This window comes from Ovis aries, chromosome 22, assembly GCF_016772045.2.
Source record: "Ovis aries strain OAR_USU_Benz2616 breed Rambouillet chromosome 22, ARS-UI_Ramb_v3.0, whole genome shotgun sequence".
In the NCBI taxonomy this organism is placed as follows: domain Eukaryota; kingdom Metazoa; phylum Chordata; class Mammalia; order Artiodactyla; family Bovidae; genus Ovis; species Ovis aries.
Genome location: NC_056075.1, coordinates 34,487,892 through 34,503,042, shown reverse-complemented (window position 1 = coordinate 34,503,042; position 15,151 = coordinate 34,487,892). Strand labels below are relative to the sequence as shown.

The 15,151-nt window shown below is 43.3% G+C and overlaps 1 protein-coding gene across 21 annotated transcripts in view; it reads left to right on the top strand.

Annotated features, from left to right (window-relative positions):
* ABLIM1 (actin binding LIM protein 1) overlaps window positions 1-15,151 on the top strand; it is a 336,400-nt gene that overhangs the window by 284,233 nt on the left and 37,016 nt on the right. For 11 of the 21 annotated variants that reach the window (XM_027960397.3, XM_042239061.2, XM_060404730.1 and 8 more), the window contains 3 exons: window positions 661-719; window positions 13,542-13,619; window positions 14,636-14,791. In XM_027960397.3, coding sequence (XP_027816198.1) covers window positions 661-719; window positions 13,542-13,619; window positions 14,636-14,791 — 293 coding nt within the window. Of the gene's footprint in view, window positions 1-660; window positions 720-4,209; window positions 4,294-13,541; window positions 13,620-14,635; window positions 14,792-15,151 lie in introns of all 21 variants that reach the window. The other 10 variants (XM_012102971.4, XM_027960391.3, XM_042239058.2 and 7 more) reach the window with 1 other exon arrangement.

Here is a 15,151-nt window from a genome sequence, read left to right as displayed (position 1 = left end):
AAAAAAAATTTGGTGAGTTTTGCTTCTGGATATAGATGATCTGGTTTGACTTTATTGCCCTCATCTGAATTGCTTGGTTGTTTGGATGTTATGTAAACATGGCTTATGGCTTATATTTCTGAAATTAAAAGTAGATATTGGGAAGTACACAGACATTACTTTTAAAGAAAAATGAGAGTGAAAAGTGAAACTTAGTTGCTCAATACGGACTGTTTGTGACCCCATGGACTGTAGCCTGCCAGGCTCCTCTGCCCATGGAATTCTCCAGGTACTGGAGTGGGTAGTCTGACCTTCTCCAGGGGATCTTCCCAACCCAGGGATTGAACCCTGGTCTCCCACATTGCAGGCAGATTCTTTACCATCTGAGCCACCAGGGAAGTTCCCAAAGGATAATGATAGCATTTGAAAAAAAAAAAAAAACACTGCCCAGTTGAGAACTAAATGTCTCTTTCATCAAAACACTCTTGTGCCAAATGAGTGGTCTCTGTGGTCTAGGATTATAACTGTTATAGAACAAGCTCAGACTAGATGCAGAAAACTGACCTGGAATTTGAGCTATCATGATTCACTTGGGCACAGGGCCTCTCTCAGAAGTTCTGTATAATAGGACTGTGGCTACTTTCCATTTCCTTCATTCTTAGACGTGCGTTGTCTTTCCAGGTTCTACCGTTTGGCATCCCGACTGTAAGCAATCGACCAAGACTGAGGAAAAGCTGCGGGTAAGGAAGGCTTTGGCACTGTGATGCCAGACGTACTTGCTGTCCATTGTGTCTACGGTCACTGATTCTTGGGACTGCAGTTTGGGTGAAATTGCTTCTTAGGACTTTTTTTCCCCCTTCTATCACAGACCAAGTAGAAAGGCCATTTGGCCAGAAAAAGAGGTTTCCTCCTACCTGCCATTGACGGTGATTCTTGTTTCAAATGTTTGTGTTAGACAAGATAAGCCTTGCTTCATGAATCAGGTTCTTAGGAAAGCATTCAAGGGGAAAAGTCAAGTTCTGGGTCCAACATCTGGTAACCCCCTCACCAGAATTTTTCTGTACTTCATCCATCGCATCACTCAATCCAAACTCTGCAGCCATTGCTCAGCTCTTGCTACATTTGATTGGCCTCTCAAATACAAGTTCACCAAGTAGCCTCCATCTCCAAAAGCTGATGATTTGTTAGATAAAAAACCTTTGGGGAAAATCATGATGAGCTCAGACGAGTCAGTGGGAATAAATGTTCTTGATTGTTTTTGTAACTGAAACCTTAGGTATCATCAAAATATTTTCAAAACTCCCTGGAACATGGATCACATGGAGGATAGACTCTATCTCTCACCTGTTTTTCCTTTCTTTCCTTTGTTTTTTTAGCATTTCTCTCAATTCTAAAGCCTCCTCTTGATCTTACTCTGTTCTCAGATCACCACCAGGAGACAATATTCTACCTGTTTCAGAAGCAAAGAGCTGTACACAGTTGCAAGGCCATGAACATGATCTGTTCCTTACTCAGATGCCCCCCGTTTTTCACTTGGGCTGTGAAGTATTTTTCAGAGCACTAATCAGGCTAGACCCCAGTCCACAGTCCCTCCATTTAACTACCTTAGTGGTCCGCTTTGAAATAGCTGGACTACACCACCTGGTGTTTCAGGGAAAAGAATGGCCCAAATTTATTTTGGAAGCCAAGCTATAGATGAGATGGTTAGGTAGCATGACCAACTCAATGGACATGAGTTTGAGCAAGCTGAGGGAGATAGCGAAAGACAGGGAAGCCTGGTATGCTGCAATTCATGGGGTCGGGGTCGCAAAGAGTCGGACGTGACTTAGCAACTGAACAACAATATTCTAGAATGTGGAATCATTTCTTCTTGATCTGCTGTTAGCAGGCACAAGAAGCTATATATATGATCCCCAGCAGTCACACAGCTGCTACATCAGTGTGGCCTGATCACTAACATGTCATTTGTGAAGGAGTGACTTGGCTTCAGAGAAATGATTATCAGGACCCCCGCCTTTTTTTTTTTTGGCCTGCCACCCCTGGGAATGACAGCTCTTATTTTCCTTTTTCAGTATCTTTTCTTTATTCTCAGTGAAGCTCTTGTCTGCTAGAAGCTCTGCTTTTGTTTTTTCAACTGGCATCTGTGAGATCAGATGGAGATATTTTGTCATTTGCATCATTTAGAAACTTGTCCCTTGCCTGTGACCCTGAATAAAAACGGATGTCTTAAAATTCAGTTAATATGAGCAGACTTTAAGTGGAGGGGGAAAAAAATCACTTTTTCTCAAAATAATGGAGTAAAGACCAGACAAACTGGAAAGGAACTTGTTCACCAATATTAGGATGATTTGCAGAGAAGGCAATGGCACCCCACTCCAGTCCTCTTGCCTGGAAAATCTCTTGGACAGAGGAGCCCGGTAGGCTGCGGTCCATGGGGTTGCTAAGAGTCGGACACGACTAAGTGACTTCACTTTCACTTTTCACTTTCATGCATTGGTGAAGGAAATGGCAACCCACTCCAGTGTTGTTGCCTGGAGAATCCCAGGGATGGGGGAGCCTGGTGGGCCGCCATCTATGGGGTTGCAGAGAGTCAGACACGACTGAAGCGACTTAGCAGGAGCAGCAGGATGATTTGATCCCTGTTTCGACATAGAACTTCCGCCTAAGTGTGTGTACCTAACCCTGTCATCTGTCAGTGAGACAGGTGCACACTGGAAGTTGCCAGACTCTGGGATTTTTGATGACTCATGGATGCTTTGAAGTGGGTTATCGTTATAAAATACTAGCACCTTAAAGATAGTATTTATTATCACTTTAATCATGTCGCTTTACATCCGAGCCACCAAGAGTCATGCACTTTAGTCATAGGAATGCAGAATTCACTGTATAACTTGTAGATGCTATCCCCAAAGCACCCTAGTAGCTAGTGGTCTGCACTACCTTTACAGTGCTGCCCTCAGTTGTTGAATAATCATTTGTATTTCATCCCTGACGAAGTCTTCTGGGAGACAGAGGAATGCTAACGAGGCCAGACTGAATGGAATGTGTCCTTTCTCTGTAAGGATTGCTTGAGTTTGCAGACTGTGCTACTAAAATGGTTTCCAAAAAATCAACCCTCTTGATCGCGTCTTGATGGAACTCTTTGGATAAGATTATGAAAACAACTAGTGAGATACTTCCACTCATTCTGGCCAAGAGGAGCTGTAGTTTTTTCTCCCTTTAGTGATACTTTTTTCTCTTAAAGCCAGTGTTTACCACTTGGGAGGTCGGGCCAGCCCCCAGCTCACTCACCAAGTAGTAAGGATGATGTACCTCTAAAGAGATGAGGTTCTGACGCACCCCAAGTGGGGTGCATGTTGACGCTGATGGGATTTAAAAGAGGCTAGATTTTGAAGGCACAACTCTTGTACTCTCTTAAGGGTGTGTCTATGGAGGACAGCCTTGAGCCAGGATTTTCAGGCCTTTTTCCCGGTGTCACATCAGTTCAGTTACCATAGCAAAATGAAAATGTTTTAAGGATCTCTCAACAACCCCACTGAGTAATCCGCATTCTCCAGATTTCAAAAACTTGTGGGGTGTTTGTAATAACAGACTCTCAAGAACATCTGTCAGTGGCTTCACTGGCTTCTAACTCTTCATATGTAAGAATATTTCAGCCAAAATAAATGGAAAGGAATGATGGGGAGGGGAGAAGGTTGGAACATAGGTAAATATACTATAATGTAAAGACTAGTTAGGGAATTCCTTGGAAGTCCCATTGTTAGGACTTGGCACTTTTACTGCTGAAGGCATGGATTTAATCACAGATTGGAGAACTAAGGTCCCGTAAGCCACGTTGGGTGGTGAAAAAAGAAAGAAAATGAAGACTAGTTACTATGCTTTCAACATGGAACACCCCAACTAAAGTGATTCCACTTCGTTGTTGTTATTTAGCTGCTCAGCCGTGTCCAACTCTTTGTGACCCCATGCACTGTAGCCCACCAGGCTCCTCTGTCCATGGGATTTTCCAGGCAAGAATACTGGAGTGGGGTGCCATTTCCTCTTCCCAGGGGACCTTCCCGACCCAGTCTCCTGCATTGGCAGGGGCGTTCTGTACCACTGAGCCACCGGGGAAAGCCCGATGTTGCTATCACTTATCAGATTAGTTTTCCTGAAGGTTTTTTGCTGATAGTGTTTCTGAGTTGAGGCTCTTTCTTTCTTCATTCTTCCCTTTTTCATGTTTCACGACAGCCACCAAACGTCCGTCGATCTCCGTCTGATTTCTTTTATCCCAAAAGTCTGATTCGACGCACAGGGCGGTCCCCGTGTCTGCAGGTTGGCACCGTGTCTGAGCTGAGGCTCGGGGCCCACTGTGCTGGGGGCCCCAGGCTTCTGTCGCTTTCCCTCCCCTTGCTGCTTTCCCCACATAACTTCTGGGCTCCCATAGAGGCAGATGCTTTTTCTCACCCCACAGAGTGCATCTCACATTCTGATTCCGGCTGTTTCCTACTCTAGACAATGTTTTCATTTAGAGTGGTGGCTAAAGCATTGTCTTCAGGACAGCGAGCACATTGGAAACCACTGTTTTGGTCCTGTACTCACACATTTGTTCGCTGAACAAATATTTGCCAAGTACCCAGGTACAGTAAGGAAGAAAAGACAGGTACATGATTATTAACAGATATTGAAACATATCACAGCATATGGATCTTAAAGATCAAGGCAGGTCAGGTGAGGGAAAGGAGCTCAAGGGGTGCTTCCTGGGAGAAGTGGTCTTTGAGTTGAGTTTTGGAGGCTGGATGGGATTTGAACACATAGAGATAATGGGAAAGGGGTGGGCCTGACGGAAAGAGCAACAGAAGCATGGAGCTGGGGAAATGCAGTACTTGGGGAAGGAGAAGTTTGGCTCAAGGAAGGAGTGGCAAAGTGGGAACGGGAACAAATAAAGACTAGCTACAGCTTTGCAGAGGCAAGAAACTGACCTACGCTCTCAATGGCTCTCCTTAAGAATCCCTGCCAATCCTTTCCATCCTACAGATGGAAAGACTGAGACCCTCACAGTGAGCTAACTTCCCCAGAGTTCTCCCAGTGGTAAGTGGAAGAGCTAAGATTGGAGCTCAGGTCTCTCTGCGCCGGTAATTCCTGTTCTTTCCACTGTCCTACAAGGGGAGAGTGAGAGAGAGACCTGGGAAGACACAAAGAGGAGAGCCTGAAATACTGGCCAAGTCTGATGGTTCCCAAGGAAGAGACAGGGTATAGGAGCGGCACCAGCTTTCCAGAGCATCCTCTGGAACCTGGGAGAGTCTTCAGCCAGCTCTCCAGATAAGCAGCGAGGCAGGAAGGAGACTGTGTTCCCTGCACGAACTTGACCTTCTTTCGGGGTTTCTTAGCATCAGTTGAAACTTTGGCCCGTTAAGTTACAAGTGGCTTTCCACGGCCCCAGCTCTGTCCAGATGAAACCCATTGTGTAGCTCTGTTGACACTCAGGGTTGCGACACAGCTCTTTAGTCTGGGCCCGATGCCTGTGCCTGTTCTCTGCGTCTGCCAGAACTGCACGATGGCCCAGGAGAGTGTGGGCTTGGCTCCTTTAATTAAAGCTGTACCTGCTTTCTTTAAATGATTTGAAAGATAGTTAGAAGTACAGAGTTTCAGAGGGGAAAGAAACCCTTTAGACATCAACCCCTGAAAGGTGTCGCAGGTCAAAAGGAGCAACACTTAAATGTAGATTTCAGGCCCTGAGTGATTGGTCCATGAAGCTGGGTTACATTCAACTTATATTTGTCATATAATCTTCATCTATCATAAACCTTTGGCTCCAATAGCAGAGTTTCACATACAGTTAACGTATAGGGTCATGAATCCAGAGGAACAGCCAGAAATTATTCCCATTGCAAGTGAGTTCTTAGAATTAGTACCTACTTGGCAAGAAATTGCTTTTTTCAATAGCTTTTGGTTTTTCCCCTGAAAGTATGCTTTATAACTCAAATAGTGTTTTATTTTATTAGCCTAAGGCTATTGCCAAGTGATTCACTTTCATGACTTTAAGAAAAATGCCATCAACTGTGAAATTTTTAGGTCTTCTCCAGACCCTTAAATTTAAGAGATGTGTGGTATCTTGAGAACTGGTTGGCTGGAGAAGAGAGAGAAAAAAGAAGAAAAGAGAGAAAGAGGTCTATATTGGAAAACCTTCTCTCTTCCTACCCTGTTGTTAAGCATGGATATCTAATTCCCATTATCGAACCTTAAATATCAGTAAAGTTAACTGTAACCCTGTCACAGAAAGGTATAAATCACTTGGGACCTGGCTGAGAAAATGGGCCATTTGACAAGCTCTTGCTTCACCCATTGGCCATCATGGCTTATCAAAACCCTTGACAAGCCTGAAAATGCCAAAGCAATTCTCAAGCCACACAGATATTTTGATCTTTTAAATACTATTGACTACACAGCAGTTCATTTCACCAGATAATATCAAGCACCTTTAGTGTTAGATAAACTGTACCCCTTGCAGGGACTTTTAGCACTTCATGCCCTAGAAATAAGCCTGGTTTTATTGTGGAGGAAGGTCATTTTATTTTTCATTTTTTGAAATCTCCTCTTATTTCCTCTTGCTGAATTACAGGTAAAAGAAAATGGTGAGGAAACAAATTACTAATTTGGCCAAAAAGTTCATCCCAGTTTTTCTGCAAGATGTTATGGAAAAAAACCCAGACAAACTTTTTGGCCAGCCCAATAGAATGACCTAAGAGAAATATATTCTGGTTTCACTTACTTGGAAGAGTTTTATAAGAAAAGCAAATTTTGCTTACAGGGAAAGGTCAGTAATTCATTATAAACAAACCACACAATATTTCCAGGACCAAGTTTGTAGTAATCTGGAGTGGATCACTTGCTTTCGTTCTAAAAAGGGGCTTCTGTGCTGTGCCTTTGGAGGCTAAAGCATGAATGGCTGCCATCCAAAATGGGCATGAGTTTTTTTTCCTCTTCTGAAACTAACACTCACTGTGTTATAACGTATGCACTTGCAGACCCATAATATACCAAACAAATACTGTGTGTCTATTTCTGCAAAGGAGCTAATTAAAGGCTGTAAGTATATCTAGAATAAGGAAATTATGCTATTGGTTACTGTATTATTAATGTTGCCACCAGACATACCACTTTATTCCCAGCTTTCTCTCTGTTCAGATATTTTATTCTTTTTGGTATGTCTTTACAATTTATCAGAATGTATAGGTGTTAAGATTTATCCTGCACAGTGAGGACTCTTGGCCATAGTAAAGGCTAATGGCGGTTACACACCTGGTTCTGGAGAAGATACTATGCCTTCACTACTCAGGGCACGGGTTCGATCCCAGCAGGGAACTAAGATCCTGCAAGCTGGTGGTGCAGCTGAAACTAAACCAAAAATAAAAGCAAAAACAAAAAAACTGAAAGGATTTCCTCTTTTGACTTAGCAGTGAATACTTAATATGTGTTAAGCTTTCTTAAAGTATTCCTTCTTCTGCAGCTGTTGTCACCTCCTTGTCTGGTGAACTTCGACAAAAACCCAAGGCAGGTACTGTCAGCCTTAGCAGCACTTCGTATAAGGTGTCAACTACCTTATATGAGTAGCGGTCCCGTAGGCGCTCATACGACCTCTCTGACCTGGGATCCAGTTGCCTGTAGTTCTCTCCCTTCTTAGAGCATGGCTTAGAACGAATGCAGGCTAGATGAACATAGCTGTTACTCCCCAGCTCCTGCAGGGTGAGGGGAGGTCTGGGGGAAGAGGGCTCTCCAGCTCTCTGCTTCTAAGAAGGGACCAGGTGTGTGGGGCAGCCCACAATTGGAAATAAGCGAAAATGTCATTTCTCTGGTTAATTTCCAGGCAAAGCTCCGGTAAGTGTTTTTAATGGTAAACGTTTAAAGATGGATGAGGGCTGGGGAATTTCTCCAGTGTAATTTCATCCTGTGATTGTGCCTTCTGAAGTATAGAGCAGGTGGGCAAAGTCAAGGGGTAAGGGAAATAGCAAGTGAAATGTAGTTAGAGAGTTTTTTTTTAAGTTTTATACAGAAAACAAAAAGATGTGCATTTTTCAAGCATCTACTATTAGCGATCAAATGTCATTTTTTTCTCTTTCTTGTTGAAATGAACTACTAGTCTGGTGAGACCTCTCTTTATTGATTTATTTCTTTCCTTCAAGGGAAAATAAAAAGCTTTTTTGAAACTGAAAGTAGGTATGTGAAGGTGTGCTGGAGAAATAAATGTAAATTTAGACACTTTCTTTATGAAAGAGTTTTTCTTGCATAAGCCACATACAACTAGAAGGTTCTTACTGAAGGATCCTTTTCACTTGTTGCCAAAATGAGGATTAAAGGTTAATCTTGTTGGCAAAGTCCTTTGAAAGATCACAGACTGTTTATAATCCTTCTTATATCTACCTTGCTTTTCCCATGCTTTCCTCTACCTTCCCCACCCCCCAAAGATGGCATCAAAAGAAAAAACTGAATTTTTCCAACTGCGCTTTCAAGTTGTTTTTTCTGTAAGGCATGAAGGAAAAAGTGAGAATAAGTAGATTGCATCTGCTTTAACAACTTCATCACAGGTCTATAGGGTTGGTTTTTTTCCCCTCTGTAGAACAGAAGTGGGAAGACCTTTGGGGATAAATATTTGGAATTATCTTCACTTATAATATAGGCCACAGGGTAATTGTGTCTATCATAGCTCTCATAGAGAATTCCAGAGACAAAGCCTGTTGACTCATTTGGGCTCTTGATTTAATTCAGTGAATCACTGTTGTGAACTTGGTTATCTGAATGGGATGAAACAGTAATTTAGATGAAATAATTTCATGTAAAGATCATCTGTAGAAATATGGATTATCTGTAACTTTGTTACCACCCAAAGAGGTGACACTAGAATTAAATTAATGATAAAGAAGAAACTGTCAGTGGGATTTGAAAGAGGGAAAACATGTCAGTAAGCTGTTTCTTTTGAGGTTAAGATGAGCCTTAATTTTGAGTGTGTGGATATGAGCTGTCATGTCAGAAGATAGCTCTATGCCTTTTGATGTTGAAGACCATCACACAATTAGCAAGTTGTGTATTAATTAGGGGGGAAAGACAGCTAGAAGAAGAAAAGAGGGACAGACTTCAGTGATAAACAAAACACTCATTTAAAATTCAGCATGTTTCTTTTCTTTCTTGTTTTAAATTACTCTCAAATTACATTTGCATTCAGGTCTTAAACCATTTGGGTTTCTTTTGCCATATGATGTAATATTAGGAATTGGCTCTTTTTAAATTAACACTTTAAAACACAGAGAAAATAAAATGCAACCTGTTTAGAAGTCTAGATGTTTAGAATTGAAATGTAAAATTCTAAATATTTAAGATTCAAACTCAAAAATAATAGTCCCACTTTTAGGAGTAACTTTTTGTTTTATCTTCACAAGAGAGAGACCGCTAACCTCTGCTGGTTAAGCAAATACCCCAGTGTGGGGAGCCATTAGGAACTGTGGCATAAGTGGACCATCCCTGTGTACCATTTAACTTGGAGCATAGTTCACGAGGGAGCAGACCAGGAGTTATCCTGGCAGATCAGACAGGCTTGAGCAAGCTCTCTGCTGTCCATCATGGAAGGGTGATAGTAACTAGGGCCTAGACGCCAGCTGGAGAAGTCATTATCTTGGGAGGGTACAGATTCGTTCCATGGAGTTCTCAAGAAAGGGAAGGACATTTGTCAGCTCTGGGTGGGACCACTGCCCCATCCACTGAGACAGTTAACTTACCTGAGTTCTGATGGGAAGGTCTCCAAGGGTGAGAACTCGAGGGAAGTCTGGTCAGTGGAGCTCACATCCAAAATGACCGTCCAGTCATGAGGCGCAGAACAGAGTGAGTCCTGCCCTTCATTATTTGAGATGCTGGCAAAGAACTCCAGTCTCACGACAGCTGGCCAGAAAATGCTGGGTCTTCGTCATGTGCGGGGCCAGGTGCTTGAAGCTTTGTATGTATTGTTTCATTTATCGCTAGGAGAGAGGTGTTGTATGTACCCTTTCCTCCATTCTATACATAGATAAATTGAAGCGTAAGGAAGTTAAAGGGAAAACAATGAAAGAGTGAGAAAGGGAAAGAAAGGGAAGAAAAGACACTCGTGTAATGTCACACAACCAATAGAGCCAATATATGTGTCAAGGTATTAGACTCCAAAGCCAGCCTTTTAACCCCCCTAGATTATGCTATACAGAGCTGTATTTTATCCCATTATTTCATTTTAAACAGGAAAACAAATTAGGACCACTATAAGAAAATAGGCAAGCAAGGGCGTAACTCAACCCATAAGCAAGATTCTGTGGAAGTAAAATTGACAGTAAGGTTAGGAGGTCAGAATGAAGCTAAAACAAACAGTGGCAAAGGCAGTGAAAGACAGGAAGTTCTGAACGTCCAGCACGTTGTACCTGTTTCTGAAATACACTAAGTGGTCTGAAGATAGACTGGGCACAGTGATCTCAAAAGAGAGCCAGAGCAGCGGTGGGTTTGTTGAACGTTGGCTCGACTTCAAAAACTGACTGTGAAGCTCTCAAGTCTTTATTTTGCAGTCAGAGAAGCCAGGGCAGCTGGATGCAAATCGGAGGTGACTCCAATCTGAAAACAGTGGAACTGGAGAAGAATGTTTGGATGTTAATACCTTTAGCCCAACAATGTTAAAACAGTAAATGAGTAAGAGAAATGCTTCAGAGAAAGCCTGTGTCACTCACAGCATGCTCAGTCCTGTGAAGAACGAAGAGAGAGAGAGAATGAGCTGGGGACAGGCTGGTTCAGCCGAGTATTTCTCCATCTCTGGAAGGGAACGCTCAGGGCCCTTTCCTGATCCCTATGCGCCTTCTTCCCCAGCTGCAGTCCTATCACAGTACATCAGAGAATGAAACACTTCAGAGCCACCCCCAGGTCCGTTGTTACAGGAGACACACAAAGGGTACCTGACCCACATTTTGGCAGAAATAAGGACGAGGAACGTGGGAGAGACCCCAAAGCTCAGCGAGCACTTTGGCTATTCATACAGCGTCCTCATGGCTTGTTAATGAAAACAAGCCATTGTCATAGCAACACCAGCAATCCCAAACATCTGACTCTCTTGGGGAACACCCTCTCCCACCCCAGCCCAACAGCGAACTATTACAGGCTTCTTAGAAGCTTCTAAGTGGCAGTCAAAACATTTTCAGTTAGCATGCACTCTCTCCTGCTAGTTCATCTCCATATTTTTCTTTTACTTTCACCTCATTTGACCCAAAGCCATGGTGATGAAAAGTAAATGGCTACACTTGCCCTCCAATGTGGGCAGAAAATTTAGCGCGGGGATTAAGAGCTCAAGCTCTGCCTTTAAAGCATCTAGTTTCAAATCCTGACCCTTGCCCACCTGTGCGACTTTCCCGTCATTTAGAAAAAGGCATAAATGTTAGCAGAATATTAGCAGATGTTAGCAGAATCTCCTTCCTGGGGTTATTGAGAAGATTAAATGAGAGCATACCTGGGGAGTGCTCAGCACAGGGCCTGCCACAGAGTAAGTGGGGAAGAAATGTTCAATACTGCTAACCTCATGTTGTTGCCTAAGAGGCTTCATTACTGTATTGAGTTTGGCCAATGTTCGATCCTGGCAACTTGGAGCTGAAGGACTGCCTGTAGTGAATAATTGCCTTCTCTGTCCATGGAATTCTCCAGGCAAGAATACTGGAGTGGGTTGCTGTTTTCTTCTCCAGGGGATCTTCCCAACCCAGGGATTGAACCTGAGTCCCTTGCATTGCAGGCAGTTTCTTTACCACTGAGCCTCCGGGAAGCCCAGTTATCCCACAGAGAGGGTTACTGGCTCAGCTCTCTGAAGCGGTTGCATCTCTTTTTATAGGAAGGCTGCACTTTGGTGGTGTCCTTTGTATGTTTTGATTGGCAAATTGATCCAGGAGTTGGATTTTGGGAGTGCTGTTATTATGTGAATCCTTTCTTTTGTAACATATTCAGATGTGGGGATTCTATCATCTTGAGATACTCCTGTGATTGGAAAATTGTCACTCGAGGAGGAAAGTGCTTGTACAAGGAGGGAGGGCCAGAAGGGTCGAGCTTGGCTCACCTCCACTGTGCCCTGCCCACTTTCTCCACCCCCTGCCACCCTTTTGTCTCAGAGATGTCAGGGACCCTGGTGAGAATGACTGATCCTACCCCTCCAGTGGATTCTTACTGTCAAAGCAGGTCCAAGCACTGCCTGCCTCAAGGTGACCAGGCAGGCTTGCTTTCCTTGTTTCAGATGTGAGGTCCATAGTGATAAAATATCCTCGTTTTTAGAGGGGATTGTAGGGACTCAGTTATATTCACATCAGGATACCGAACTATCAGCAGAAACAGTATTCCTAACAGATCTATAAATCATCCTCTCCAAGAAATAGCTGCATGGAAGGGAGAAGCCTTCCAAGAGCAGGCCTTTGGTGTCTTTGCAGAGCTTTCCAGAACATACCAAGCAGGGGTGGGGGGCCGTTAATCCCAGTTCATGCATTTTCCCCCCTTTTCTGTCACCATCCCTCCCTCTCAGGGTTCTCTAAGTCTGTGTTACAAAGTCCTCTTTATACTTTCCCTGGTGGCTGACCACGGACCTTAACTCAGTGACCTTCCATGTAGTTAAGCTCAAATCATGTAATTAACATGAGTCAAGTGTCCACAAACTGAGTAGTTGTTTGCAAATAATAAATTCTGATTCCCCCAACAAATATTTATGCCTACTCTGTATCTGTGCAAAACGGTGGGCACGTACAGTGGTAAGAAAAGAAGCCCTCTGAGGGCAGAGGTCATAACTAAAGGTAATGAGCGAGATTGACATGATGGTGAAACCAACAAGTACGGCATTATTCATTTCATTCATGAAGGAGAAAACAGGATTAATGCCATGAGAGGAAACAGCAAGATCACCGACTCCGGAGGAAGAGAACAGGCAAGGCTTCTTTGAGAAGGTGATATTTAAGCCAAGACTGAAGGAGGAAGAAAAGCACAAGTGGAACGGGGGATAAGGGCACGCTTCTCAGGTCGAGGAAGCAGCAAGGATAAGAGTCCTGGGGCAGTGACATGTTCCTGTCCCGTGAGTGACGGTGGGCAGTGAGAGACACAGGAAAGGCAGGCAGGGCCGAGATCCCGAGGCCCTGGGAGCGGTGACTCCGTTCTTTGCAGATGCTGACTCCAGAAGAAGGGTAGTAACCGTTCAGACTGTATTCTTCACAGATCTCTGTGGTGCCTAGTGGATTTGGAGGTGAGGCCGTGGCCGGAGTCCAGGCGAGCATGGGTGGTGACTGCATGGTGCTAGGATGGTGGCCGTGGAGATGAAATGTGCTCGATGGTGTTGTTGGGGACAAGGAGAAAAAAGAAGCCCCCAAGTGCACTTTCAAGGCTGACGGCACAGTTCGCTCTCATTGACCTTTCTTCCTTGGTTATGTTTTCCCTTATTCAGAACAGTTACAAGTCTTTCTCTTTTTAGTCAGCTTAAGTCTTTAGGCAAGTGTAGGGACTTCAGCCAGTCGTGATTAGGAAGCCACAGTCTGAACTCTTACATGTCACTCTTTCTTTTACAGCCTACCAGGACTTCCTCCGAAAGCATTTACTCTCGACCAGGCTCCAGCATCCCTGGATCTCCGGGCCATACTATCTATGTAAGTATCCGCTTCTGGAAGAGATACTTCCAGGCCAGGTAAGGTAGCAGATGGTAAGTGTGGACTGGATAGTCTGAAAGGGAATAATTCAAAATGCTTTCTATTTCTGTTACGAGATCCAATTTTCATTCTTGTAGATCAGCCGTCTCAATCCCATTTTCCTCCAGACGATCGAATGTTTCTATGGATGTGACCATCAGTATAGAGTGACTGAGTAGATAACGCTATAAAATGCAGTAATGTGATACAGGACTTGAAAAATTATTGTACCTAACTTGCATATAGATTTTTGGAGATTAATTATATGTTTTATAATTCCAGTACTGAGTGTCCTTAAATTCTTCCACAAAGGTCTTTAAATATTTAGTTTATTAAATATGCAGTTCTTGTTTTTAGCCATCTGGGAGGATTTTTTGACCATCTGTTTGAGCTTTCTCTTCTCTGTCATAATTTAGGAAATCCTGAAGGTTTGCATTCTTCTCTATTTGATGAATTCTACTTAGACTTTTTCCCAAGCTTTTGGTGACTTTTTTTTGAAAACATGAATATCTGGTATAAACGGGAAACTTTATTTTTTAAATTTATTAACATATAGTTGATGTACAATATTATATCTATTTCCACTGTATAGTAAAATAATTTAGTTATACATATGTGCACATATTACTTTTCATATTCTCTGCCATTATTTCACAGGATATTGAATATAGTTTCCTATACCGTACAGTAAGACTCTTGTTTATCCATTCTACTTAAGAAATTTTGCATCTGTTAGTCTCAAACTCCTAATTCTTCCCACCCCAATCTCCCTCCCTCTAGGCAATCACAATTCTGTTCTCCATGTCTGTGAGTCTTAAACAGGCAGCTTTATAAACAGTGACCATGCTGAGCAAAGTATTTTGGGATTTGTTTATTTTTAAGATTTTAACTCTTTAAATAAGACGTGAGACGCACGAACCACAGTTCCTCAAACATAAGATGGCAGAATGATTTTTCTTTCTGTTTAACTTTGGCAGGCAAAAGTGGACAATGAAATCCTGGATTACAAGGATTTAGCAGCCATTCCCAAGGTCAAGGCAATTTATGACATTGAACGTCCAGATCTCATCACCTATGAGCCTTTCTACTCTTCGGGCTATGATGACAAACAGGAGAAGCAGAGCCTGGGAGAGGTAATAAATTCCCGGAGGCTGTGACTGGCACAACTTCTTTCTCTTTTGCCACCTGTATAAAAACTACTGATTGGGATCAAGATGAGTCAGAGAGTCCTCCTCATTGCTCACTGTTTGCAGGCTTCTGTAGCAGGTGCTTCAGGCAGTCAGCAGCCTATTGCACCATCCCCTCCCCGTGGGAGGGGTGGAGAGGTGGCAAGCAGACCAACCATAGCCAACAACAGAGCAGGAGGAGTGAGTATCAGGACCAAGCCGGAGGGAAGAGGAGCTGACTTGCTGGGAAGGGAGCCGAAACTGGGGACAGTCTGTGAGCAGAGGCTTTGGGGGGAAGGGTCCTCTGGGGTGAGGGGGGAGCCTTGG